The 27,941-nt window shown below is 39.3% G+C and overlaps 1 protein-coding gene across 1 annotated transcript; it reads left to right on the top strand.

Annotated features, from left to right (window-relative positions):
- The first annotated feature begins 151 nt into the window (after positions 1-151).
- Positions 152-27,537, top strand: Ccdc34 (coiled-coil domain containing 34). Its single transcript, XM_057781392.1, has 6 exons — positions 152-537; positions 4,745-4,880; positions 12,610-12,717; positions 22,557-22,715; positions 23,250-23,391; positions 27,050-27,537. Exons 1-6 carry the CDS (start codon positions 191-193, stop codon positions 27,262-27,264), a joined length of 1,107 nt encoding a protein of 368 aa, XP_057637375.1. The 5' UTR covers positions 152-190; the 3' UTR covers positions 27,265-27,537.
- Positions 27,538-27,941: the final 404 nt, after the last annotated feature.

The raw sequence follows: 27,941 nt of genomic DNA, 5'->3' as shown, positions 1-27,941 counted from the left end.
GTGAGAACCTTGGCGCTCTAGACTGCGGAAGTCCTGGACCATAGACTGGGACAAAGCTCTTCGCTGTCTCCAAGCGTTGCTATGACAACGCGGGACCAGACCAGCGCTGATTGGCCAGCGGCCGCGCGCGGTGCCTGCTGGGAGAAGTCGCCTCCGGTCCCGCTCGGGCCGTTTGAACTTGGCGGGCCTGATGCGGGCTGCGGGGCCATGGCGGGCGGTTTCTCCCGTCCCGCGCACACGCTTCCTGGGCCGGTGCAGGCCGGAGTCCCGGCCCCCTTCGAGCTCTGTCGCCGACCTCATAGCGGACTCCCAGGGCCCAGGACTGGAGGACGTGGCGTTGACCGTGTGCTTATCGCCGCCTCTGAGCTGCAGCAACTCCACCCTGTCCTTGTTGTCTCCCCTTGGCCACCAGAGCTTTCCTTTTGGCGAGGACGACAGTGAAGGGGAGGATGAAGAGGCAGTGGACGAAGATGCCCCTGAGTCAGAGGACAAGGTGGCGAGCCTGGAAGGAACAACGGAGTTACAGGGGCACTCCAGGTAATCTCAAGGCCCGGCCCTCACAGCCCTTGTCAAGACTCCTTAGAGTTGGTGCTCAGAACCCTTTACCGCCCACCCTTCCCCCACCGCCTCCTGTCTTCTAAGTCTGCATCTCCATCCTGGAGTGCTGGGCAAATTCTTACAAAGGACCAGTGATTTCCCATGATTCTTCGTCCCTCCTCCTGAGACTGATTATTGCAATCTCCATGGAAACTTACTGTACATAGAAACGAGCACACAAAACTTTGCTGCCAGGAGTCTTAAAAATCCTCAAAGCACATATTGTTGACTCCAGAGCGCTTGTTAAAATATGTAGTAGGTACGAGGTTGTAGTAAGTAGGTGCTTTTATATAAAGAGCTGAGTATGATCACCAGCCAGTAATGTGCTTACTCTGCAGGGACAGGTTAACATTGTCTGAACAGGGACATTTAATGGAATAGTGTATGTTCATCAAGTGTAACACCATCTTAATATTTTTATTTACACTGATCAATTCAGCAAACATTTACCATCTTGCCACATACTAGTGTAGGTATAGGGACGATAAACGAGATATACAAGGCTTTCACTATCGAAATGAAAGCCCAAATCGATCCATTTACAAACAACAGAACTGTGTCTGAATACAGATAAAAGGTCTGACTTGTGGTTCATGACTACCCATAACTTTAGTTCCAGGAGATCTGGCACCATCTGGTGCCCTGCTGGCACCTGTGTGCTTGCACTTGATGCGCATAAACTTACACGTATACATATATACACATAAATAAAAGCAAGCCTTTTAAAAGGCAAAGGAAGATAATGTGTTTCTAGGCCTGACTCAAAGGCAAACAGTTACAAGCAGCCCAGGGCTCAGTACTCAGGTTCTCTGGTCGGGTTCACTTTGCCTTATGTCCTCATTCTTGGGTGTGTGGAAACGGGAGCAAAGGCCCTGTCCTTGCAGCAGTATTTTGAAGACAGCTTCATTTTAGGATATATTCCTTGTGTTTTCTTCAGGAAGTACTTACAAGTTTCTGAATGTCAAGGGGTGTCAGGCACAGTAGGGGAGAGCTAAGAAACTCAGGCCAGCGAGCCCAGGCTTTTTGTATAAGCAGCAAGATAGCTCCCTTCAGTATAAGGCACCCATATGAGAGTGGACTAGATATGGGCCCACATGAAGTCACTCAAATGCATGAACAGCCTGGGAAGGGTGAGAGGTGAATGTGTGCATTGGTGAGGATGGTGGTCGCACAGAGTAAGCAAGGAAGCCACTTCTCCAGACTGCTGATGGCAACAGGAACTAGGCCTTCTCTGATTAGCCTGATAGAACTTTGAATTAGAATTTTAGGAGTCTTTTCATGGGAACTTTCAGGACAGAGTGGGTTTCACCTATTTTATAAGTAAATTTGAGGGGCTGGAGAGATGGCTTAGTGGTTAAGAGCCCAGCCTGCTCTTCCAGAGGACCTGGGTTCCATTCCTAGCACTCATGTGGCAACTCGCAACTCTCTGTAACTTCAGTTCTAGGGGATCCAACACCCTCACGCAGACATACATGCAGGCAACAAAAATACCAATGCACATAAAAAAAATCAATTTGAAGGCTTTGATAAATACTTTGTAATAATACTCAAAAGAACCAAGCAGCATGTCATAGTTGAGCAGCAGGAGGAATAAAGGCCATCCGAATACAGCTCAACTAAGATTTGCATTAGCTTCCAAGAGCCAGAAAACTAAAAGGGAGCGTGCACGGGAGGAATTAGGCATATTTGGTTCTCATTTAAAAACCGAATGAGCTGATAGCACCTAAGTTTAGCTTGCTTTCACACGTCAGCCCTGGGCCAAAGGACTAGTTAAGACTGCATCTGGAAAAAGAATGCAGACTTCGTCAGGCCTTGTGGAGACAAAGGAAAGGTGTTGCAGAATATTTGTTTCCACTGTAAAGATAGAATATAGAATTCTGAGAAGAGGAAAGGCAGACATGCAGTCCCAAGCCAGGTACAGAGGAAGCAAGATGAGAATGCCTTACTGAGAAAAGATACCAAGCCACATGGCTAAACATAGATAAGAATTATGGGTTAATCAAATTATAAGAACTAGTTGGGAAAAAAACTAATCTAAGGCCAAGCTTTCATAATTGATAATATGTCTCTGGGTTATTTGCGGGCTGGTGATCCAGAGATAGTATGACAAGAAAGCTTGTTACAGAAAGGAATCTCACTTTGAGGGAAAAGCTATAGAGAACACAATGATATGACACATCATCAGCCTGCAGTTCAGCAAGCCTGAAATCGGAAGCCTGCATCAGTTTGCTACAAGAGAAGGAACCAATTGATGAGTGTCAGGCTTAGTGCTTTGGATTGTATGCTGAAGGTAATACAGTACATAGAAGAACTTTGAGATGATACAAGGGTTTGTTTAAGAGGTGAACCAGAATATAGCTGGTGAGTGGTTTGAAAGAAAGAGGAGAGATCATTTATATTTAGAGCAATTATAGGGTTAGAGAAGAGAATGACTTGAAAATAATGAAGGCTGTAGAGACGACATAACAAGTGGGTGAATTTCTGGCTTTGGTAACTGATCGGGGGTGCTGGTACTCTCGCTAAGGGTTCTAAGAGAAGTGAACTTTTTATTGGGAGACTGAAGGGTGAATGCTCCAATGACTGAGTTTATTTTATACTGATTTTGATAGTCTGGTGATTGGAAAAGTCTGGAACCCAAGGTAAAAGGCAGAGCTATATTGCCAATGTGGGACTAAGAAGATGTGTGATATTGGTGATGTAGGACAAGGTAAGGTCATTCTGCAAAACTGAGAAAGCAGGAGGTGTATAAATAATACATCAGCGATACCTCTTTCCTACCAGAATGCAGATTCTATAAGGGTGTGAATAAATGAATAATATCAGGAAAATGAGTGAACTGGATCTATGAGGTAGAAAAAATTATATTAAGCAGTTGTTAAAGCCATTGTTTGCTAGAATTAACAATATAAAAGACAAGGAACTAGTCTATAATAAACTTGATTTTAGGAGTGAAGGAGATGGGTCTGTCAGAATGCCTATCTAAGCACTATATTTAATCATCAGCATCTCTCTCTCTCTCTCTCTCTCTCTCTCTCTCTCTCTCTCTCTCTCTCTCACACACACACACACACACATACACACACATACACACAGAGTTAAAAAGGAGGCTGGAGAGATTGCTCAGTGGTTAAGAGCTCACATTGCTGTTACAAAGGATCTAAGTGTAGTACCCAGCATTCACAGCTGAATCACAACTGCCCAGCTTCAGGGCATCCAGTGGCCTCTCTTGGCACTCTGCTCATGTGCACTCACGTGTACATACAGACACATACACATAAACAGTACGTTAACAACAACAAAGACAGAATAGCCTAGCCTTTGGAGCTGCTTTGGATCCTGAGCAGTCTCTCACTGGAGTCTGGTTGTTAAGCGTTCCCTAAGATTTGTGAGCTTTGTGCATCTAGCCAAGTTGCTCTGCTCTTAGATATCCTTGCCCAGAAGAGTTACAGAAGATGTATATGGTGGAAATATAAACTGACAGGAGACCACTAGGCTGGGGAGTTATGGATGCTCTAAGATAATTGGCAAAGGGAATCAACTATAATATTAACTTGGGTGTAGTTCTTTGTAGCTCATGCTGCATACTTAGTATGCTCCAGACCCTGGGTTCAATTTGCAGCTAGAGAAAACAGAAAAGTGCGTAGTAATAGAGAATTGTCATTTTCTTTGTAACTTTGTATTTTAAAACACTTTCAAACTTACAAAAAGTTGAAAGAGAATCTTACAATTTTCCATTTACCTTATACACAGAATTCCTGATTGTTAGCACATTTGCCTTATGCTTGCTCAGTGTGTGTGCACATTATTTTTTTCTTTGTACGGTTTAAGGAAGGAAAAGGGAAAGGGTCTGGTTAGGATTACATGTAGTAATTAGCTGTCTAAATAGGACTTGAGACAGATGGATTGGGTTTGGGATACTCCTATGGCTTCTTAAATAGTGTGGTTTAGAAATAAAGGCAGTTTGATGATAAACTAATTCAAAGATTGAGTTTTATAATTTTAATAGAAATTATGTGTAATTCATATGGATTTGTAAAAATCAAGCTGTTAGCCATGTCCCATTTTGCTTCTATTGTACAGCTAAGTGAATTGTACTCTAGAAAAGAAAAGTTCTCTGTGGCGAGTGCTGCACTTTGTTCTCTTGTAGCTGTGAAGCTGGGTCCCAGGATACACAAGAGCAGAAGCAGATACAGTTACGGGAAAGCAGCCTGACACCGTGGGAGATGTGGTTTGTTGGCAAAGAAAAAGAAGAGCGTGGCCGACTACAACAGAAAGTCCTGGAGGTAAAACTACACAGCGATCTTGTCATGGAATCCTGAGCTCATAGACTGACTACTTTTATCAGTGTTAATGCTGTTGTCCTTGAAATTATGTTTGTGCTGTTGCATGGGGAGTACTATGTCAGTTTTAATAAATCTTGTTTAGAAATAGTATTTTCTCACCAGTTGGTAGTAGCAAACATCTTTAATTCCAGCACTTGGTAGGGAGAGGTAGGCAAATCTCTGAGTTTGAGGCTAGCCTGGTCTACAAAGGGAGCTCCAAGACAACCAGGACTGTTACTCAGAGAAACCCTGTCTCAAAAATCCAGAGAAAGAGAGAAAGGGAGAAAGACTATTTTCTCATTAGGAGAGGGTCTGAAAACAAGCTAAGTACCATTAAGAAATGAGGCTTCTTCAGCACCTGTGAATAAATAGTCTGATATTATGGCATGTAGCAGTCCAGATTTTCTTTTTGTAAATTAAAGAGTAACTCATTGGTAGCTGTAAAGGATGTCCAGATCCACAGATATGGAAGCCCATCATACAAAATGGCATAACACTTTTCAGTAACCTATACACATCTCTTTTCATACTTTAAATCATCTCTAGATTGTTTATATTATTGAATATAATGTAAATACTGTGTTAGTAGTTATTATGCTGTAGTATTTAGGGGCTGTTAAAAGAAAAACTGTCTATAATAGATATGAGCACAATTTTCTCTGTATAGTTTTGATCCATTCTTAGTTGAATTCATAAAACCAGTGATATAAAGCTATGTACTAATGTGTATAAACAGGCACATCCAATAGAACCTTAGTGTATGTCCATTTAACTGGTAGAAATCTAGCTGTATAATGAGTACAGAAATGACAGAGAAGCTGAAGCAGAGGCAACCACCCTTCACCTTACAAAGAGCGTTTCCTAAAGTGAGTGTGTTCTGGGCACCTGCTGGTTGTTAGGTGTTCATGTTTCTCTGCTCTCAGCATTGCTCATGGACATTTTTCTGTGTGCGAATCTTTTTTTGAACTCTGTCTAGACTCAAAAAACAAATTAGTTTTAGATTTGTATAGTTTGACATTCTCCAAACTCATTATCCAAACTTTCTATCCTTTTTTTTTTTTGACTATAGAGCTCTGATTGTCCAAGAAATCAGTATGTAGACCAGGCTCCAGGCTGTCCTCAAACTCACAAAGATCTACTTACTTCTGCTTCCTGAGTACTGGAATTAAAAGTATGCACAACTATGCCCACTCAACTTTTCTATTTTACTTAATTCTTCATATCTAAACAGAGGTCAAAGAATATTAAAGGGTACTTCTGATTTTTAAGGAAATAGAATCAAACTTCTTTTTGATTTTTTTTTTTTTTTTTTTTTTGATTGAGACAGTTTCTCTGTGAAACAGCCTTGGCTCTTCTGGAACTCTCTTTGTAGATCAGGCTGGCCTCACAGATATCTGCTTGCCTCTGCCTCCCACATGCTGGGATTAAAGGCATTCACCAACACTACCCAATTTATGCGCCACCACTGCCTGGCTGAATCAAATTATAACCTGCATTTTCTGCCTGTTAGATATCAGTATATTTCCATATCATTGAAAATACATCTTTGTTCTGAGAATTTAAGCAAGGGCATTGAACATGCTATCCAAGTCCTCTTCCCTTTGTGTTACACTCCCAGTCCTTATTTAATAATTTTAGTATCATTTTAAAGTGGTTTCCTGATAATATTATATAGAGAATATGTTATTGTGTCAAAATTTGTTCACTATGTAGCAATTTTAGTTTATTTTCATCTGTTAGTAAACATGTTAACATCAAAATCATAGAAACTAAAGCCTTTATAGTATTAGAATAATTCCTTATCAGTTTTAAAACTAATTATTTCTGTGTTAAATTTCTAACTAGGTAGACGATCACAACTCAGGTGGCTTGGCATAACTCAAATGGTTACAGCTACCGATCCATTTGGCTGATTTCTATTGTAGGCTACTCTGTATTCTAGGATGTAAATCTGTTCCTGGAAAGGTGCTCTGCGAGGGAAGCCCTGCCTTGTTAACAGGACTTAAGGACCTTATGGTTTAGTGTCAGGAAGGATTAATTAGAGCCCAGTTATGGCTTTTTCACTTGCTGGTTGACATTAGCTAAGTTTTTTAACCTTCTGTACTTCAGTTTCGCCATCTGTACAAAAGGGATGAAATTGTACTTGTCACAGGACTTTTGTGAAGATTAAATGAAACCAAATATGAAGGTGACTGGTTTTGTTTTTACTAGTATTATTTGTATCATTGCCATCATGATCTTAATGCTTTTTTATTTATTTTGCATATTAATTTGTATTTTTGAGACCCCAGATGAGAGTCTTATCTTACCTTCTTAGCCTAGCATATTCCCCTCCCCTCACAGTACTGGGACCCTGTACATGCTAGGAAAGATTCTGCTACCGACCCACACCCAGAGTCTCAGTACAGTAACCCTTAAAATATTTGTTCAGGTCTGAAGATGTAGCTTCATTGGTAGACTACTTACCTAGCATTCATGAAGCCCTGGGGTCCTTTCCCAGAATGGCATACACTCTGCAGGTGTGATGATGGCACGTGCCTGTTTCTCAACCTATAATTCCAGTATTTAGGAAGTGGAGTTGGGAGGATCAGAAGTTCAAGGTCATCTGGAGGAGGTTTTTGTTGTTGTTAGTGGTGGTGTTGGGTTTTTGTAGTTTTTATCTATTCTCTTTGTCGCACATAAAATGAATGTGTGTATACATATGTATCTGAAATGTCTCAGTTTTATGCAACAGCTGATAATGTATTTTGGGTTTGCTTGTTTTTAACTTATTGAATTGATATTAGACTCACGGTCTGATTTATGACTTTGTGGTAAAACAGAGGTCAATGAGGTATTTATGACTTTGTCTGGACCCTCCAACAAATTACTTGTTAAGAAAAAAGGAGTTATTTCAAATTATTTTTACTCAGTATACAAAGCAAGAAGTTTCTTAAATTAGAGAAAATTAGTAAGAAAATCTGAACTGTGGAGTCATATAGAACTAGGCTGAACTTTTTTTCTTCTTACATCCCAACTGCACACACCACCACCACCCCCACCTCCCCGTCATAGACTCGTCCTCCTTTTCAGAAAAGGGCAGCACTCCCGTGGATATCAGCCAGCCATGGCATATCAAGTTGCAGTGAGACTATGCTCTTTCTCCTTTTGAGGCTGGATGAGGCAATCCCGTAGGAAGAAAGGTTCTCAAAGCAGGCAACAGAGTCGGAGTTGGCCCCTGTTAGAATTCCCACAAGAGGACCAAGCCTCACAACTGTAATGCATATGCAGAGGGCCTAGGTCAGACCCATGCACTCTCCCTGGTTTGTGGTTCAGTCTCTGTGAGCCCAGGTTAGTTCATTTGGTAGGTTTTCCTTGACCCCTCTGGCTCCTACAATCCTTCTTCCCCGTATTGAGGAGGATTCCCCAAAGAGCACCATCTTACATTTGGCTGTGGGTGTCTGTATCTGTTTCCATCAGTTGCTGTGTGAAGAAGCTCTGATGACAACCGGACAAAGCATCAGTCTATGAGTAGAGCAGAATATCATTGGGAATCAGGACACTGACTTTTTTCCCCTATTCATGTTTAGTTTTCTCATAGGTCTCTGGACTGTCCATGCTCTGGGTCCTGGCCCTCCAGGCAGTATAAGGGACGGGCTTCCTCTCATGGTATGCTCTCAAACTGGACCAGTCATTAGTTGGCTACTCCCACAGTTTCTGTGCCACCTTTACCTTAGCACATCTTATAGACAGGGCAAATTTTAGGTCAGAGGCTTTGTGACTGGTTTAGTTTCCCAGTCCTTTCACTGAAAGTCTTACCTGGTAAGGCTAAGGCTGAAATTTTAACTTGGGAAAGTTGTTTACATTCTCTTGGCCTTGGGCTCTTCATCTGCAAATCAGACATTAGCAATAGAGGACTGGTTAATAGCATACATTTGAGCCTTACATTCAAAACTTAGACTTTGAGCATATTCTTCAGTGCTCTGGTGAAAGGGAAGCACAGGCTGTTGGGATATGGCCAGATATATAGAAAGCGCTCAGTACAGGTTAGCTGTTACTGAGTATGAAAGGCGATAATTAATATAAAGTCCACGCCACAATGATTAAGCATACAGAGGGTATAATTATTTGTAAGGATTAAATCCTTTTCATGGTTTGAATTATTTGGCCTTTCTCATGCTACCTTATTACTTAACTCTCACATGACTAAGGTATTTTTGTCTGAATCTTATGTTCCGGGCATGCCAGGGATATCAACATGTAGGCCGACCCTACTAAAGCTAAAAAAAATCAGGAAGATAGAGAAGTAACTTGGTTGAAGTTTCAGTTAGTATTAAAGTTAGGACTGGAATTGATTACTAATATAAGTGCATTTTCCTACAATATCAAGATGTATTTTAAAAGTAAATGAGTCAGCCTTAATATTTATTTAATATTCAGTGTATTTTTTTATATCCCAGATTGTCCTCAAATTTGCTGATCATCCTGCCTGACCCCAAACTCAATTTTCTTCCTGCCTCACCTCCCAAATGTTGGGATTTCGATTAGTAAGCTCCTACAGTTAGCTTAACTATTTAATTATTTAATTTGTATAAAACAAATCGATTAAAACAGACCCTCTGGAATTAGACCACGAGGGAGGTCAGTGGTAGCATTTTCTAGGTATTACTGGGTCTTCTTTAGCCCTTAAATTAACTGAAAATTGACAGCTATAAAACAGGACATAAGATCTGAGTAACCCCCTCTGCAGTTGTTCATTATTCAAAGAACCTTTAAAAGGGTATAAGTATGATCATTCATACCTAGTTGTACATCCACACTGTGAAACTGCTTTTAACTGTGGGGACATGGCTTTACAGGGCAAGATGGTGGGGTGGAGATGTTAGAAGAGTACAGAGTGGTATCAATTTTTTCTCTTTGAGAAAACTGGCATAAATTGAACACTATGAAGCAAGACTTCATGGCAAAGGGGTGATTTAGAGTTCTCAATGACAAAGGCTGGTGACAGTGATTAATGGCTTGAAAACTATTCTGTGGAAAACTGACTAGGAAATTACTGAAGTACATATTATAAGGGGAAGACCATCTGGAGTTATGTCAGAAAACAGGAGAAAATATACAGTATATACACTCATGCGTATATGCATACGAATACATATGCATATACAAGTCTTTACATATAGATCTGATAGTTATGTAAACATAATTTTCCATAACATGCCTGATTTTATTTTTAAGAGTAATTTATTGGTTGAGGAGACAGCACTGTCCACAAAGTGCACTGTACAAACACCCAGGCCTAAGTGTAATTTCCCAGACCTTTAAAAAGCCATTCGTGCTGGTGCTAGTGGTGCACACCTTTAATCCCAGTACTTGGGAGGCAGAGGCAGGCGGATCTCTGTGAATTTGAGGTCAGCCTGCTTTACAGATTGAGTTTCGGGACAGCCAGAGCTATCTCTAAGAATCAAAAAACCAAAAGAAAAAAAGAAAAGAAAAAAAAAAAAAAAGGAAAAGCCACTCATAGGTGATGTGGGAGGTCCTTCTGTATGTGTTGCTTTTATTGGTTAATGAATAAAGCTGTTTTGTCCATTGACTTAGCGGAATTTGTCCAAAGTCAGGTAGGAAATCTGAACAGAGAGATAGAGAGTAGGCGGAGTCAGGGAGACATCATGTATCTGCTGAAGGAGACAAGTGCCAGAACCTTAAAGTAGGCCACAGCCTAATAGAAATGAGTTAATTTAAGATATAAGAGCTAGGTAGAGCCGGGCGGTGGTGGCGCATGCCTTTAATCCCAGCACTCGGGAGGCAGAGGCAGGCGGATCTCTGTGAGTTCGAGACCAGCCTGGTCTACAAGAGCTAGTTCCAGGACAGGCTCCAAAACCACAGAGAAACCCTGTCTCGAAAAACAAGAGCTAGGTAGAAATATGCCTAAGCAGTTAGCCAAGCAGTGTTGTTAGTAATATAGTTTCTGTGTGGGCATTCGGGTCTGGGCAGCCAGGAAACAAAGCGCAGTCTCCGATTACACGTGGGAGCTGGAGAGATGGCTCTGTAATTCCAGAGGACCAGGGTTCAATTCCTAGCACTATAAGGCAGCTCACAACTGCCTGTGACTCCAATTACAGAGAATCTGACATCCTCAACACAGCTATACATGCCAGCAAAACACCAATCAGTGCTCATAAAATGAAATAAATGATTTTAAAAGTGACCTTATCTCAAACAAACCAACAAAAAGCCACTTGTGGTAGAGTGTGCTTATCAATCCAGTGCTAGGGAAGCAGAGTTGGGACCTAAAAAGGCAAGGTGAGGCTGGTGAGTTCGCTCATTGGGTAAAGGGGCTTGCCTAACAGCCTGATGACCTACATTCGATCCTCAGATCCCACAGTGGAAGGGGTAAACCGACTCTTGAAAACTGTCCTCTGGCCTCCACATGTGTACAGTGGTGTGCTTGTGCCCACACTTCACACACATGCATTACGTGAGCACTTGCATATATGTAGGCGCCCACACATGTGCATGAGCACACAGACACACACGCACACACACACAGCCTACCACCACCACCCAGTTCTTGTTATATTGCAAACATTCTATAAAAATGTATTGCATGAGTAATCAAGGAATAGCTAGTCAGTAAAAAAAAGTCTTAATACCAAGATAAAAATTTGCTTTTAGAGGGGCATTGTTTAAAAGTTGAGAGTTATGGAGTGAAGGAGGCAGCTGTCTTCTATCCAGTGGAATTTAGACAAGCACTCGTGATAGACAGCTTGTGGTTTTGTTCTGAAGTCCAAAACCTTTGTTTCTGTCAACATCTTATCTTCATTTAAGATACTGGAATTAGTCTGGGAGAAAATTGCCCTTCTTATTGGTCTGTATGCTCACAGAGGTAGGTCTCAGGGAAAGGGGAGGCTGGGTAAGAGAGTAGACCAATGGAAGGTGTGTGAATGTATCTGATTATTAATAACTAAGGAGAGAGGACAGATAGCAGTGATTGAGTGGAGAATCCTAGAGAAGTCTAGTTTGAGCAGTTTTCTTAACCAATGCATAGATTTAACTGATGAGTAGCAGGTTATGTGGTATTTTATTGGCCAGAGTTTCTTCATTTTCTTTCTCCTGAGGAAAATGCCCAGACACGTTGATTTTAGTGACAGCAAAGCAGTTGAGTAATCTGGGATCTGAACATGGCTTTGTTTTATATCCTAGCAGCTGGAAAATCAATGAAGAAAACTCCAGATTCCTTTTTTTTCCTCTAAGAAAGTAAATAGCTTCTTTACATTTCTTTAGTGTAGCTATGAATTAAAAATTTAAGGATTATTTCATTCTTATCCTTTATTTTCATCAAGAATCTATTTTTTTTTAAATAACTGTAAAGTGAAAGTTATAATTCTCTTGAGCTACAGCCAGTAGCTCACAGTTGATGCCAAAATTTATGCATGGGAAAGTATTTCAATTCGGGTAATTTTGCTGAAGGTTAGTCTAAGAAACTAGTGTTTTGCCACCAACCAATTGTTTGTGTTCCTGCAGAATGACTTATGTGTGGTACCAGTGTTTTCTTTTATCCTACAATTACTTAAATAAGATCTTGTCACTATGGTATATGTTCTATAAGAGAAATTATGTTCATGTTTAATTTAGTCTCAGCCTTTTTTCCAATTATGTGATTTGGGTATGTCTATTAAGTGCTGCTCCTTGTTTAAATAAAATCCCATAGGAATTAAATCAACAAATAGAAAAAAGAAAAGAAATGGAAGAACGTGAAAAAAGAAAGATAATCGCTGAAGAAAAGCACAAGGAATGGGTTCAGAAGAAAAATGAACAGGTAAAAAGAAATACAAATACATGTACACACTTCACATCTTTACAATGTCTTTCTTCCTCCCCCATTATCTAAGATTGGTCATCTTTTGCTTTTTGTTTTTGATTTGTTGGGTTTCCCCCTATTTTCATAGATAGATATCCAGTGTCTTATCTTCTGCCCTTTGCCTCCTACTTCTTTTCCTGTGACTTCCACTAGTATGTCCCTGCCATGACTAAGGCTATTTCTAGTGGAATTAGTGGAATTTCATGGTCTTGGACTTTCAAACTGGCACTTCTAAGTTGTAACACCTGAAGCAACCAATGACAAGGTGCCATTGTCCCTTCATAGAGCTATAGCTGGACTTTGTGTCACTAGCTCCTGAATAATGACACAGAGACTTCTTGTTAAATATGCAAGCTTGGCCTTAGCTTAGACTTGTTCCCAACTAACTCTTAAAACTTAAATTTAACCCATTTAAATTAATCTATATTCTGCCATGCAGCTCATTACCTCTCCTCTCAATACTGTATGTCCAACTTCCTCTACATCTGGCAAATCTCCTGCACCTCCAGTTCTTTCCCAGAGTTCCTATCTCTCCCTGGAAGTTCACCTATCTTCGTCTCCTGCCTACTTATTGGCTATTCAGCTCTTACTAAGCCAATCAGAAGGTGCCTTGGGCAAGTGAGGTTAAACAGACATCTTCATACAGTGCACAAAAAGATTATCCCAATAAAGAACCTTCCAGCTTCTTTATTTTTCTTACTACTTCTGTCTCAGTCACTGAGGCATAATCATAATTCTTGTTGCTAAACATTTCCTTTTTATGATTGCTTCTGAGTAGTCTCATTGCCTCTTGAACATCATTGTTTCCTCCCTTGCTCTAGAACACAAGTTCAAGGTCTTCTGTCTCATTCTGCAGCATCTTTTACTGTAGTGCAGGTCAGCATTGCAGATGAGTTACCCGGAAATAGTACTGAGTGAATAGAATCATCTGTCCCTGCTGGATTATTTTTGTTGAAGTCTGAATGACATCCCCTAGTTTTCATGTCTCCTCTCTGTCTTCTGAGATTTTTGGAACTCCAGCCTGGCTGGCTAATACACTGCACTGTGCTCTCTGATCCAGATTTCTCCTTAAGCATTTCTCCCATGTGTGCTTCCCTTTTATCTATGATTTGCTTCTGCTGGGCTTCTGTTGGAGAGCACATGAGATAGCCACAGCCCATCTTCTTTTAGGATAGTTTTACTGAAAATTTTGAGGGAAGAGAAAATGGCTTATATGAAAGCAAACACAGATAAGGAAATAAGCATTTTATTTATTTATTTATTTATTTATTTATTTATTCTAGAAACTTAGTCTTATAGACGGAAATTTCTGTCCCACCTGGTCCCGCAGCTGTTCAGTTCCAAATAAACATACAGAGGCTTATATTTATTATAAACTGTTTCACCTATTGCTCAGACTTATTACTAACTACCTCTTACAACTTAAAGTAACCCATTATTCTTATCTATGGTTAGCCACATGGCTTGGTGTCTTTTCTCAGTAAGCCATTTTCATCTTGCTTCCTCTACGTCTGGCCTGCAACTGTTTTTGTCTTTTCACAGAATTCTCCTAGTCTGGTCATTCTGCCTATATTTCCTGCCTAACTACGAACTAATCAGCATTTTATTAGTCCAATATAAGTGATAAATCTTTACAGTGTACAAGAGCATTGCCTTATAGGATTAGTATAGAGCTTTGGCTGTGTTTTCTAGCTTCCAGGAATAAATACATACCCCTGAGAGATTTTGAGAATGCATCATTTCTTACTTTTTTTCATTTCCTTAGGATTTTTTCTTTAAGATTGATTTGTGTGTGTGTGTGTGTGTGTGCACACACATATGCTCATAGCTAAAAGATGATCATCATCGGAACCCTTGAACCAGGTGGCTGTGAGCTGCCTGATAGAGCTGATATAGGTGCTGGGAATTGAATTCTGGCCCTCTGAAATAGTAACAAAATCTATTAACTGCTGAGACATCTTTCTAGGCCCCTTGGTTTTATTGTTGTGTTTGTTTTTAAGCACTTATAGAACAGACTTTATTGAGTTGGCTTTTTTATTTCCAGTTTATTTCCTTTTTGACAGTTTTATAGATGATAACCCATTCTCGTTACACTCATCTCTCTCCCCTCTTTTATCCTTTCCCCACCTCACCAGCTCTCTGTCCCACCAAATTCTCATCCCTCTTTCGTGTCTTTTTGTTTGGTTTTTGCTTTTTTCCCACTGTTTGACAAGGGTCACTCAAATGGGCTTGAATATGACACTGTCCTTTGAAGCATGAGTAACTAGCCAGTTGCTATCATTGAAATAAGGATTTCCTCTCTTCCGCGTCCTTTGACTGCTCTTAGTTCCCTGGGGCAGGGTGGGACAGGCCTCCTGAACCCTGCCCTCATCTATTACTGGTTTAGTCTTGTGTGGACTGTATGTAGGCAACCGCAACTGCTGTGAGTACATGCATGTCACAGCCGTGCTATGCTCATAAGACAGCATTTCATAGCACTCCTAACTATGGTTCACCTTGTACATCCTTTTCAGCCCTGGCTCAGTGTTCCCTGTGCATATAAATGACTGCCTTGTTTAATGCTGAGCACACCGTCATTTGTTCTCAGCAGTTTGACTAGTGAATAGTGCCTTAACTGCTATTAGCTACAAAGAGAAACCTTTTTTTTTGTTTGTTTGTTTTTTTTGTTTTTTTTTTTTTTGTTTTTTTTGGATTTTTGAGACAGGGTTTCTCCGTAGCTTTTAGTTACTGTCCTGGAACTAGCTCTTCTAGACCAGGCTGGCCTCGAACTCACAGAGATCCGCCTGCCTCTGCCTCCTGAGTGCTGGGATTACAGGCGTGCGCCGCTGAGAAACCTTTTTGGATGAAGGCTGAAGACAGCACTAGCACATAACTATGAGCATATATATTTAAGAGTTAGTTTGATAACATGTCCACTTAATATGACAGAAGTCATGGGCTCATCCCCAGTGCCTATGAACTTTCCAGCCATAGGCCTTTGACCAGGTCCACAGCTTTCTCTTTTAGAGCAAGCCTCAGATAAAGTATAAAGTAAGTTGGTTACCCCGATAACAGTTGTACTAGTAAGCACATCTTACCTGACAAGTTAGTAATGTAGCGTGTAAAGACTTGCACTGGGGAGGGCCATTACTGACTTTTCTCCCCCGGTTACTTACAGAGCAGCTTTTAGCACTGTGAGGCTTAGACAGCAGGGAGGACACTTCCACCTCAGTTCTGCTATGGCTGCTTGGTTTCCACAACCAAGATGTATGGTGTCTTCAGCAAAGGGGTCTTAGCATCCTACTCTGGTGGGTATAATCTGTACTGTTTGAAGGCCTCTCCCACCTGGTATTGGGATTTTCTTAGAATAACCAAGGCTTCTGGGATCAGCACATTCTTCCTGTACATAGTACCTCACCAAGGTGGACGCTCCTTTGATATGGTAGAAATTCTTTTTTTCCCTTTCCTTTCCTTTCTTTTCTTTTTTCCTTGATTTTTCTAGACAGGATTTCTCTCTGTATCAGCTCTGGCTGTCCTGGAACTCACTCTGTAGAGCAGGGTGACCTCAAACTCACAGAGATCCACATGCCTCTACCTTCCAAGTGCTGGGATTAAAGGTGTGTGCCATCACTGCCCAGCTCAAAGTTCTTTCTTATGAATTTGATAAATTTGCAGCCCTGTTAGTGACTGCTATATATTCTCCCTGTGTATATCTGTATTTGCCAGAAAAGCTTTTTTATATTATATACATGCCTTCACTTCTCTTTTATTTTCAAGATCCTTTAAAACATGAATAATTTTTATCCATTATTAGATTTAGCATAATGCTTTGGTTATGATATATGAGCTTTTTATTCAATAAACTAATGGTTATATTCTTTCTTTTGTATGTGTATGTGTTATGTTATGTGTGTATAAATCCCTGGGCCTCAAGAATGCTAGGCAAGTGTTCTACTATACAGTTACATTCCCAGCTCTCCTTTCATTTTTTGTTATTATTTTTTAAAATAAAAAATAGGCCCTAAAAATTGAACCCAGGGCTTTGTGTTAAGCTAGCACTGAACCATTGAGCTGTGTACTCTTAGCCCCTATTTCAATTTAATACACACTTGTGTTGAATCATATGTCAGAAAGGTTTAAGCTACTGGGGCTGGGGGTGTATTTCAGTAACAGAATGCTTGCCTGAGTATTCAGGCCCTGAGTTAACTCCTCAGCAAGCAAGCTTACAAGCAGTCAAATGGGGGCGCAGGGAGATAAATGAACAAAATGTTATTGTAAATTTGTCTTGTAGTTCTTTGTTTATAATGGTACTGATTATAATCTACTTTTATGAATATTTAATTTAAAACAAATATTTAATTTGCAGGACATAGATTTAAAATGTTTAATTATAATTCTGTCCTTACTGTTAACTTTCATGCCTAGTTGTGTTACTAAGAAGACCAATAGCTGCAGATGGGTATGAGTATAAGAAGGAATTGGTTAGTTGTGTATACCTGTAAATTTCTGCCTTCCTTCAGAAGTCATTTGTAGATTTTGCTTGCTTGCTTCTTCCATAATATAGCAAAAGATATTCTCTGTGAATACTTAAGATCAACAGAAGTATGTGACTGGAACAAAACTTTGGGTGATACTCTTTAGAAGTTCATAGATATGAGTCAGAATAGTTCTACCTGTGCAGAGTGCTGTGTTCTCACCTAGAAGCCTCTCTTGTATTCAACTCCTTTAAGCTAATTTTGCCATGCCAATCATGCATAGTTGTTATTTGTCTAAGAATAGAGGAAATACTGACAGAGCAATGATATACTTGCTGTTTTAGTTCGTGATAGAAGATCTAATCCAATTATTGGGGAAAAAAAATAATTCCTTTTTTTTTTTTTTTTTTTGGTGAGGAGCAGGGTGATAAAGAAACTTGCCCTGATAAAACTGCTGTTCCAGAAGGTTGAGAACTGGTTAAAAAATAAACCCTGAAAAGTTGTATTTAACCAGTATTCTATAGCAGACTTGTGCCTGTTAAGGAATAATTGATGGCTCTTTTCTTTTTCATTTCTTCTTCTCCTTCTGCTCCCCGACCCCTTTTTCCTTTTAAAACTACTAAGTTTCTTTTTCCAGCCTTCCCTTCACTTACCTCTGTTTGGAAAGACACTCTCCTGCTTCTTTTCCAGTCTGGCATCTAGGATTTGCTCCTCTGTTTACATTTCATGGTGTGTGGTCCTCTGCTGCCTCAGCTTCAGGCTCGCTCAGCCCTAGCCCGCTGCCTGCTCTGTTGTTTCACTGTACTCTATCAGAAAATCAGACAAAAAGAATTTATGAATCCATTAGCAAAGTTGGTTCCTTATAACTGTAAATTGCTAAGTTCTTTTTAAACAAAGGGCATATCTCATCGGAAACTTTTGTATATGTGTTGTGCTAGTTCTTTTTCTTGACTTAGTTTTTAGCATTAATACATATTTTGTGAGAAAGGACTTTATTTTCAGTGCTTTAAGGTACCTTAAAAATAAAACTAGTTTTTAACTCTCCAGCACAAGTGATATTTTGTGTGAATTGCAGCTCAGCGAGACCTGTGACTGATGGTGGTGCTATCAGTGTGTCCTTCAAGCTGTCAGCTTATGTTTGCTCACCCTTTCTTCTGTGTGGGGCAGGCGCTGTTAGAGGAAGCAGAGTTCACAACCACAAAGTTGTAGGTAGTCTCATTGTTTTCTTCTGTAAACTGTCTTGTGTGCCTGGTTATGTAGGATTCAGTGTGCTAGAAAACGCTGAAGTCCCTTAGTGGGCTTCACTCTCTGCTCCTCTGCATTCTGCTCTCTCTTTAGGTCGTGGTGACAGCCTGTCTAATTTTTAAAAACGTATGTATGCTTATATTCCTTACCTCCAATAACATCCAATGTTATTAGCATGTTTATTCAGAGTTGTGGATTCACGGTGTCATTTTTCTGCATGCCTGTCATCTACTTGACCCTGTCCCGTTCGCATTGCTGTCACCTCTCCTGCAGTCTCATATCTTTAGGCTATAATTTCCGTGTAGTATATCAGTTGTAAGTTTGTGAAGCTTTATAAACCTACATACCAGTGCAAGCAAACCAGCAGCACCATAGTCAGTGATAAGAGCATTGCTGTCATTCCGGAAAGTTCCCTATGTCCACTTACACTCAGCACCCTGCTCCTTACCCCAGATAGGCCCCAGCAACAAGGCAGCGAACTAATACTGTTCTGGAAGTCAGATTTGCCTTTTCTAGAATTTCTTTAAATAAAATGATAGGTTATACATTCCTTTGAGTTAATTTTCTTATGTTTTTAATTTTATCATAGTATTTTATATATTCTTGATCCCTGTTATTCTAATATCCTGTAGAATTGCACAAATTACTTATTCATCCACTAGCTAAAGGAAATTGGAGTGTTTTCAGTTTGTACTCACACACAAATGGAAGTTTGTTTCCATTTGTGTTAGGCAAATGCTTTAGAGCTCAGTTACTAGACTACATGGAAGCTGTGTTTAAACTTTATGGAAATCATCAAACTTTTCTGAAATGCTTGTATTCTTTTCTCATTATTTATGTTCTCATTATTAACATATGAATGATGTTTAGCATTTTTTCTTACTGTATTAATCTCACTGGGAGACTTATTTTACTAGTCTAGTTAGGTGTTTTTTAAACATAGAAGTTAAGTTTCTTAAAGCTTGGGAGCCTAAAATCTAGAAGAAAGGATATACAGGTTTGACTATTCATAATGTTTGGTTTGCAGAAAAAAAAAAAAAACAAAAAACAGTTGTGTTTTGTTCCTTGCATGGGATACTCCCATATCGCTTCCTTTTCGTATAAGGACACTAATACTGGAGGATACAGATTCCACCATTATGACTTGAGTTCAGTCCAGCTACCTTAAATGTAGCCATGCTGGGAATTGTGACAGCAGCACAGAAATGCAGAGGAGCAAAATGGGTCAGTAGCGCTGTTTGGCTGTCTCTTTTGTAGTTGGCTTTTGTTTTGTTTTGTGTATCTTTTGCCTGTTTTTGGAATGTATTAAGAAGTTGTTATTCATGCAAAAATTTGGCTCAGTGACCTAGCTTCTACTTAGCATGCATAAATGTCTAGACTTAATCCCAGCCTCATCCTCTTTCTAAAGATATAAAAATAGGATTTCATGTCTGTTTGAGATGGGGTTGTCATACCGTCCACGTATTCTTTGAACTCCTGCACCCAAGCAGTTCTCTTTCTCTTCTGAGCAGCTACTGCTGTTCACATCTGTGCCGCCACAGCTGTCTCTAGATTTTGTTTTTATAGTACTGGTAATTTAACATGGATATGCCAGCCAGTATAGGGCTTTGAGAGAGATCTCTGGCCCTGGAACTTTTTATCCGGGCACAAGTCCCTTGGCGGATATATGTGCTGAAAATACTTTTTACTGTTTAATTGTTCTTTAAAAATTAATATATACACACACACATATATAGGTCTGTACACCACATGCATGCTTGGTGCCCACAGATGCCAGCAGAAAGAATTGAATCTCCTAAAACTTATATAGACAGTTGTGTGCTACCATGTGGGTTCTGAAATTGAATCTGAGTCCTCTTGAGGAATAGCTAGTGCTCTTGACCACTAAGCCATGACTCCAGATCCAAATTTTAATGTTTATGGTTTGTTTTTGTTTTTTAAGATTTATTTATTTATTATGTATACAGTATTCTGCATGCATGTATACCTACATACTGGAAGATGCTAGCAGATCTCATTATAGATCATTTGTGAGCCACCATATGGTTGCTAGGAATTGAACTCAGGATCTTTGGAAGACCAGCCACTGCTCTTAACCTCTGAACCATCTATCTAGCCCCTGGTTTTTGTATTTAATTTTTAAAGCTAGCATACAAAATAATGTGTCTCATGACAGTATTTTCATATGTAGAGTCAATGTATTTTTGTTTTAATGTATTCCCATTGCCTAACTTCTCCCTCTACTTCTAAGCCTCTCCTCTGGTGTTGTAGGAGGCTGCTTATTCGTTTCCTGGCTGCCCAGACCCCCTAAGTAATCACACAGAAACAATATTATTTAAATCACCACTTGGCCAATCACTTAAACATATTGCTAGCTCTTACATCTAGTATTAACCCATTTCTACTATTTTATATTTTCCCATGAGGCTTGTGGCCTACCAGCAAGGTTTCAGCTAACAGCTCATGTCTGTCTCTTGTGGTGGCTCCATGGCTTCTCTCTGACTCGGCCTTCTTTCTCAGAGCATTCAGTTTAGTTTTCCCTGCCTTGCTCTGTTCCCCTATAGCTCTGCTATAGGCCCAAAGCAGTTTCTTTATTTACCGGTGGTATCCACAGTATACAGAGGTGAATCCCACATCAGTCTGTTGTTTTGCTTTCTTTATATTATCCACTTCTGTTTCGTGTCAGATGTAGTCATTGCTCTTTCTCGTCTTCCTCCTGTAGATTATTTCTCCCACCTCATGATCCCTTTTCTAGTTTCACCAAACACACACACACACACACACACACACACACACACCTACCTACTTGATTTTACATCTAGAGTTATAAGAGTTGTCGTGTGATAGATGCCTTTCTAAATCTAGCTTGTAACTTCCAATTCTATCTTCTGGAAATGTTATATTTCATTTTTCTTTTCTTTATGCCAGAATAAAATTTCCACTGTTTCTATGAACCACATTTTACCTATTCATGATTTGAGAAACATCTAAGCTAGTCTCATTTTCCAGCTATTGTGAGTAGTGAAACAATACACATGAATGTACAAGTATCTCTAAGGTATTTTAACTTAGTCTTCTGGGTATATACCCAGCAGCTAGAGGTCTGGGTCATATTAGTTATGTTTTTAGTTTTTTAAGAGCCCTCCAAGCTGATTTCCATAGTGGCTGTACTAATTTACATTACCACCATCAGAATGGGAAGGTTCATCTTTCCCCACATCCTTGCTAGTATTTGTTTTCTTGATGACAGCCATATTGACGAGAATAAAATAATCTCAAATAAGTTTTAATTCATTGACCTAATGGCTAAGGATGCTTAAAACTGTTTTCAGGTCTTTATTGACCACTTTTATTTGTTCTGTTGAGAACTGTCTGTTGAGTTCATCAGCCCCTTTATTGATTGGATTTATTCTTTAATTTTTCACTTTTGCGCTTCTTTAAAGATTCTAGATTTGAAGCTGTTCTGATGTGCAGTTGGCAAAATTTGTTTTTCCTCATTATGCAGGCTGTCTCTTCACTCTGGTGATTGCTTATTTGTTTGTTTTGATTTGTCTGTGTTAGCAACGTTTTCAATAAAACAATTGTAGGGGGCTTGTAGACCAGATTTGACTTTTATGCCTTCATTTGCCAAACTCTCCTCTCTTTCCCTCCCCTACTTTCTCTATCTCACTTTCTAGCCCAGCTTGGCCTAGAACTTAACTTTGTAGCCGAGACTTACAAGTTCATGTTAGTCTTACCCTTGCTTCCTAAATGTTGGGATGATGGGTGTGAACTGACTATTGACTTTGAATCTATGTAGGGATTGTGGAGCCAAACAAGCAATGTGGATTTTTTCTCTGTAACTTGCTAACAGTGATGATTTATACAAGTATTTGCACTGGCAGACTGTTGAGGAAATGTGTGCATGTGTGATTCATATTCAGAGTGCAAGGGATGCCCATGAAAACATGCTAAAATTCAGTAGATTGTCGCTTTTATGTGGTAATGCAGCTAGTCTTTCTTGAGTACCTATCAGTCACTGTTCCAAGCTCTGAGGAGCCTTCCTTCTATAAAAGTAATTATAAATACTTCAATTAAAATTCCTTCATTTTTATTAAGGAAAGGAAAGAAAGGGAACAAAAAATTAATAAAGAAATGGAAGAAAAAGCAGCAAAGAAACTGGAGAAAGAACATTTGCAAGAAAAAGCAAAAGCAAAATACCAAGAATGGTTGAAGAAAAAGAATGCTGAAGAATGTGAGAAAAAGAAAAAAGAGAAGGTATTTTTAATTAAAGTGACCAGTCAGAATGCATACTTTGGTATTTAAATGTGTACTTTAGAAACAAAAGTATAATTAGTTAACACTGTTTCAGTATAAAATACACAAACTAGCCTTCTGTTATTTTATGTTTAAGCTTCAAAAATGAATATGCATTTGTGATATTCTTTGAAAATTATTAATAAGCCTGTGGATATTCATCAGCCAGGCTCAAAATTTTTATTACTGCTTTTTTAACCATTTTTGACAGTTTATAGTAGACGTTTTACTGCCTGTAAGTTCCTCTAAAACAGACTGGCATTGTTTTGTTTTATGGATTTGCTATCTTATTGTTGTTCACTGGGAGACACTTTAATGCCTTCCTTGATCATGTTTACTTTTGCTCTTTGATTATAGAAACATAGTTCAGTTTTATGGCCAGTGTGTCATTGGGGCAGAAAGCAACCGAGGGGAAGACAAACAAACAGTTAAGACTGGGCTAGAATATTTAGTTACAGAATACCCCAGGGAATTCTTTGGTCTTGTCATTTTAAGGAAAAAGAAAAGCAACGGCAAGCAGAATTACAAGAGAAAAAGGAAATAGCAGAAAAGAAGTTTAAGGAATGGCTGAAAAATGCAAAAAATAAACCTCGTCCAGCTGCAAAGAGCTATGGTTATGCCAGTGGGAAGCTTACAGGTTAGTTTTTATGTTGTGTGGATTGCATAAGTATGGTTGCAGAAGGAAATGCTATATAAATGTTTTTTTTCCTTTGATAGAAATAGAAATGTGTAAAAGTATTTTCTAGAATATTGTAACTGTGTGTTGCTAAAGAAGTGCTGTAAATTTATTATTCTCTGCATTTCATATATAAATATATTTCTTAAAGGCAACAGTTGCAAAACCGCATACTTACACTTTATTTTACATTTTGTTTGTTTGTGTTTCTTTGAAACAATCTTCCTTTGCTGCCCAGACTCCAGTCTTCCTGTCTCACCTTCCTGAGTCCTGGGCTCACAGGTACTCACACACATATACCCAGTTCCCGCTGGTCTTCTTCCCGCCTTGCTCCTGGTTCCTTCTTTCTTCTGTGTTACAAGTGTTCTACTGTTTTGTCTTTCTCCCACCCCTGATGTATTCCTTCCCTCTCGTGATCACCTCTCAGGATGTGTACACAGCATGTACATCTACAGAGTTCTAAATCTAGGCTTCACATTTAAGGATTTAAAGATAGCTTGGATAAAACTGGAAGTCATATTAAGTGAAACAAGCTATTTTCCTCAAAGGGTCATGATTTCATTTTTCTTTCTGCTGGAATAAAATTTCCATTATGCATATGAACCACATTTTCTTTATCCATTCATCGTTTGATGGGCATCTAAGCTGATTCCATTTCCCAGCTATTGTGATTCATGCAAAAATAAACATGATGTACAGGTCTCTCTATGGTATTCTGACTTTAAATCCTTTGGGTATATACTCCAGAGCTGGATCATATGGAAGTTCTATTTCTCTCTCTCTCTCTCTGTCTCCTTCTCTTTATCTTTCTCTCCCTGTCTCTCTGTCTCTGTCTCTCTCTCCTTTTTAGAAGCCTCCAATCTGCTTTCTGAAGTGACTGTATCAGTTTACATTGCCTCCCTCAGAGGGCTCCTCTTTCCCCACTCCCTTGCCAGAATTTGTTTTCTTGATGACAGCCATTCTGACTAATGTAAGATAGACCTCAAAGTGATCTTAATTGCTTCAAAACTAAGGATGCTGAGAACTTAAAAACTGTACATTTTTGAGACAAAGTCTCATTGTGAGCCTAGAACTCACAGAGATGACCCACCTCTGCCTCCCAAGTGCTGTAATTAAGATGTATACTAGCAAGCCTGGCTGGCAGCTCTGTCAAATCCCTGTGGCTATTTATACTTAGAGAATGCCCTTTTCATTTCATCAGCCCATTTATTGATGGGATGTTTTGTTTTTTGGGTGTTTCATTTTGTAATTCTTTTTAGACTAAGATTGTGTATTTTATGTAAAACTGTGTTGTTGGCAAAGGCTTCCCCACTCCGCTTGTTGTTTCTTCGCTCTGGTAATTGTTTCCTGTGCTCTGCTGACGTGTCTTAATTTTGTGTCATCCCAATTGTTGATTCTTGGGATTGTTTCCTGTGCTGCTGCATCATTTTCGGAAAGTCCTTGCCTGGGCTTGTACCCTGATGTGTTGTAGACATTTTCTTCTGCAGTTTTGAAAGTTTCAGGTTTGACATTAAAGCCTCCGGCCCAGTTTGGTTTTATTTTTTTTCAAGGTGTGCAAAGGGGTTGTGGTTTTATTCTTTTGCTTGTATAACCCTTTCCCCAGCAGCCATCATTACAGTTTGCAGACTTTTGGAGGTGATGGGATTGAGACAAGATTTTTCTTTGTAGCTCTTTGAACTTACTCTGTAGACTAGACTGGCTGGCCTCAAACACTCAGAGATCCTCCCGAGTGCTGGGATTAAAGTTGTGTGCCACCACTGGCCAGCCACAAACCTACATTTTAAAGCAATCGTTTCTAATGTTAGCAAACAAAATTTCTCATGCTTGGCAATGTAGCTCAGTACTTTAGCATATGCCTGACTCTGCGCTCAGACCCCAGGACTCCAAAATAAATTATCTTATTTATTGGATCATCGAACCTCAACTGAGGTTGTTCACAGGGTCATTTTGCTGTTTCTCTTTCTACCAGTATCTAAAGCAGAGCTTCCAGGGTCCAGTGCATTTATTTTGAAGAGCAGAATACTAGACAGCACATGACCAAATGTACCCAGTTTGCCCTTTGACTTGGTCTGATTATAATGGCAATGCATGTTTTTCTTTGTGCTTCATGTTGGAAATTCATACCTTGCTGACAGCTGCCTTCACTTGTTTAAGTGATTTATTATTAAATACTCCCATTCTGTTTTGTTCACACACTAGAACATACTGCAGACTTTGTTTTGACTGTCTTGGTGAAGTGTGTGTTGACATATCTTTGCAGTCAAAGAGGACTGGGAGCGTCTGAAAGACACATTCCTGCTGTCAGGGCTAGGCCTCTCTAGATGTCACAGGATCATCTAGTATGGATACTGAGCACTGGCATGACATATGCCTTGAAATTAAAAAAAAAATTGTTTGGAAAAAGGGTGATAAGCAATTATTTTAACCTAATGACCAGATAGTAAAGTGAGAATGGAGATATTGACTAGAAGTTAATTACCAAAATAATGGATTATTATCTCAATGCTTTTGAATTTGAATGAGCTTAATTTTCACACGCAGCTTGTTTTTCAGCAAACACTGTGTTTCTCCCATCTCCATTCTTTGTGTCCATATCATTGTTACAAATTACACAGTAGAAAAATTTCTGTCTCCACAGTGAGTGGAGGACTCGGAGGCAATTTCCGATGTGTTCTCCCTGCACCCCATCATGGGCTGTCAGATGTCACCATTCTGTAAACACTTGGCGTGCATTAGCAGAATGAATGCCAACTAGTGGTCAGAATCCTAATTTGACAGTAATGTACAAGCTGAGTGGTTCTAAGTAGGAATCTTGAGCTATTGTGGGCACTTACATGAAATAAAGTCTTTTTTTTTTAATATATAAACTTTAGTATCTGATAAAGGAAGCTATCACACAATTAGCCATTTCCAAGACTGAATTAAAAGCATAAAGGTTTTTGTTTGTTTCTGTCTTTGCCTAAAGGTTTTAAGAGTTATAAAAGAAATTACATAGTAAAACTTTTGTAGACATTTTTATTTAGGTACGTTTTCACAGTATTATTCAAATGCTCACAATTTTTAATGTTTGCTACAGTGGTGATGTGGGATGTCCTTCTGTGTATGTGTTGCTTTTGTTGGTTGATGCATAAAGCTGTTTTGGCCAGTGGCTTAGCAGAGTAAAGCCAGGCGGGAAATCTGAACAGAGATATAGAGAGAGGGTAGGCAGAGTCAAGGAATCGCCATGTAGCTGCCGAAGGAGAAAGATACTAGAACCTTACTGGTAAGCCACAGCCTTGTGGTGATACACAGATTGATAGAAATGGATTAATTTAAGATGTAAGAGCTAGCTAGGAATGCACCTGAGTGAAGCAGTGTAGTAATTAATATAGTTTCTGTGTGATTATTCGGGTCTGGGTGGCCAGGAAATGAAAGCGGAGTCTCTGTTTACACAGTACTATATTAGAACAATATTATTTCTTTTAAAACATTTCAGGCTTCTAGTTTTAAGTTAGAATATCGATGTATCAATGATACTTTGCCCTGTTGCCATTTTAATATTTTTAGCAATTAAAAATAATTGATTTCTTTGATCTAAGAATTTTATTTATTGTTTATTCTCGTTTCTTAATGATTATAGGTTTTTACAGTGGAAATTCCTACCCAGAACCAACTTTTTATAACCCAATTCCATGGAAACCAATTCATATGCCCCCTCCAAAAGAAGCTAAGAGTGGAACGGGAAAGAAGAGTAAACGACCTGTGACGAGCCAGCCACTCACATCATCGTCTCTGGTGGTTCATAAAGCTAAGAACAACCTTTGCCTTGGAACTCTGTGCCAGATACAGAGATAGAGCATGGGGACATAGCATATCTTTCTACCTGGAGCTTCTTAGGAAACTCAGAACAGTTTTGCTTAGCACTTCTCAAACAGTAAGTCAACATTTGATGTGATAATTGACAGGTACCAAATTTTTAATTTGTATATGGAATACTTAGTGCTAAAGATAGTTTTTACTTTTTGGTTTTTATAAGTCGTTATGGTTGTTCTAATGATTGTATTTTACTTTTTATTAAAACTAACTGTAATATCAATAAACCAACAGTTTTTCTTGTGTTCTTTTGTACTCTTTGTTATTTGCTTGTGATTTATACCTATGAACATGAGATTAATTTGTTCAAACAAACACTTTTAAAGCTTACTTCAATGTGGTAGAAACCAAGAGTAATATACTTTAGTGTTTACAATGTCTGTTAATGGTTTTTAGTACAGTTTTCCATGAAGGTATTTTTAAGCTTTTCCTTTCTGTTTACATTTGTTTATTTTTATAGGTGTGTTCATACTGTGGGCATGCGTGTGCTGCGACACGGGTGTGGGGACGAGAGGACGACTGGGGGCTGTGTGGGCCCCGAGGCCTGGGCTCAGGTCGCCAGGCTCGCACGGCAGCGCCTTTACCAGCAGGTCATCTCACTGGTCCCTTGTGCGGATATTTTTTTAAAAACTAACTGAAAGACTTCTCTACAACACAAA

Source organism: Chionomys nivalis, chromosome 9 (genome assembly GCF_950005125.1).
Source record: "Chionomys nivalis chromosome 9, mChiNiv1.1, whole genome shotgun sequence".
Classification (NCBI taxonomy): Eukaryota; Metazoa; Chordata; class Mammalia; order Rodentia; family Cricetidae; genus Chionomys; species Chionomys nivalis.
Note: the sequence above shows the minus strand (reverse complement) of the source record. Positions and strands in the feature narration are given on the sequence as shown.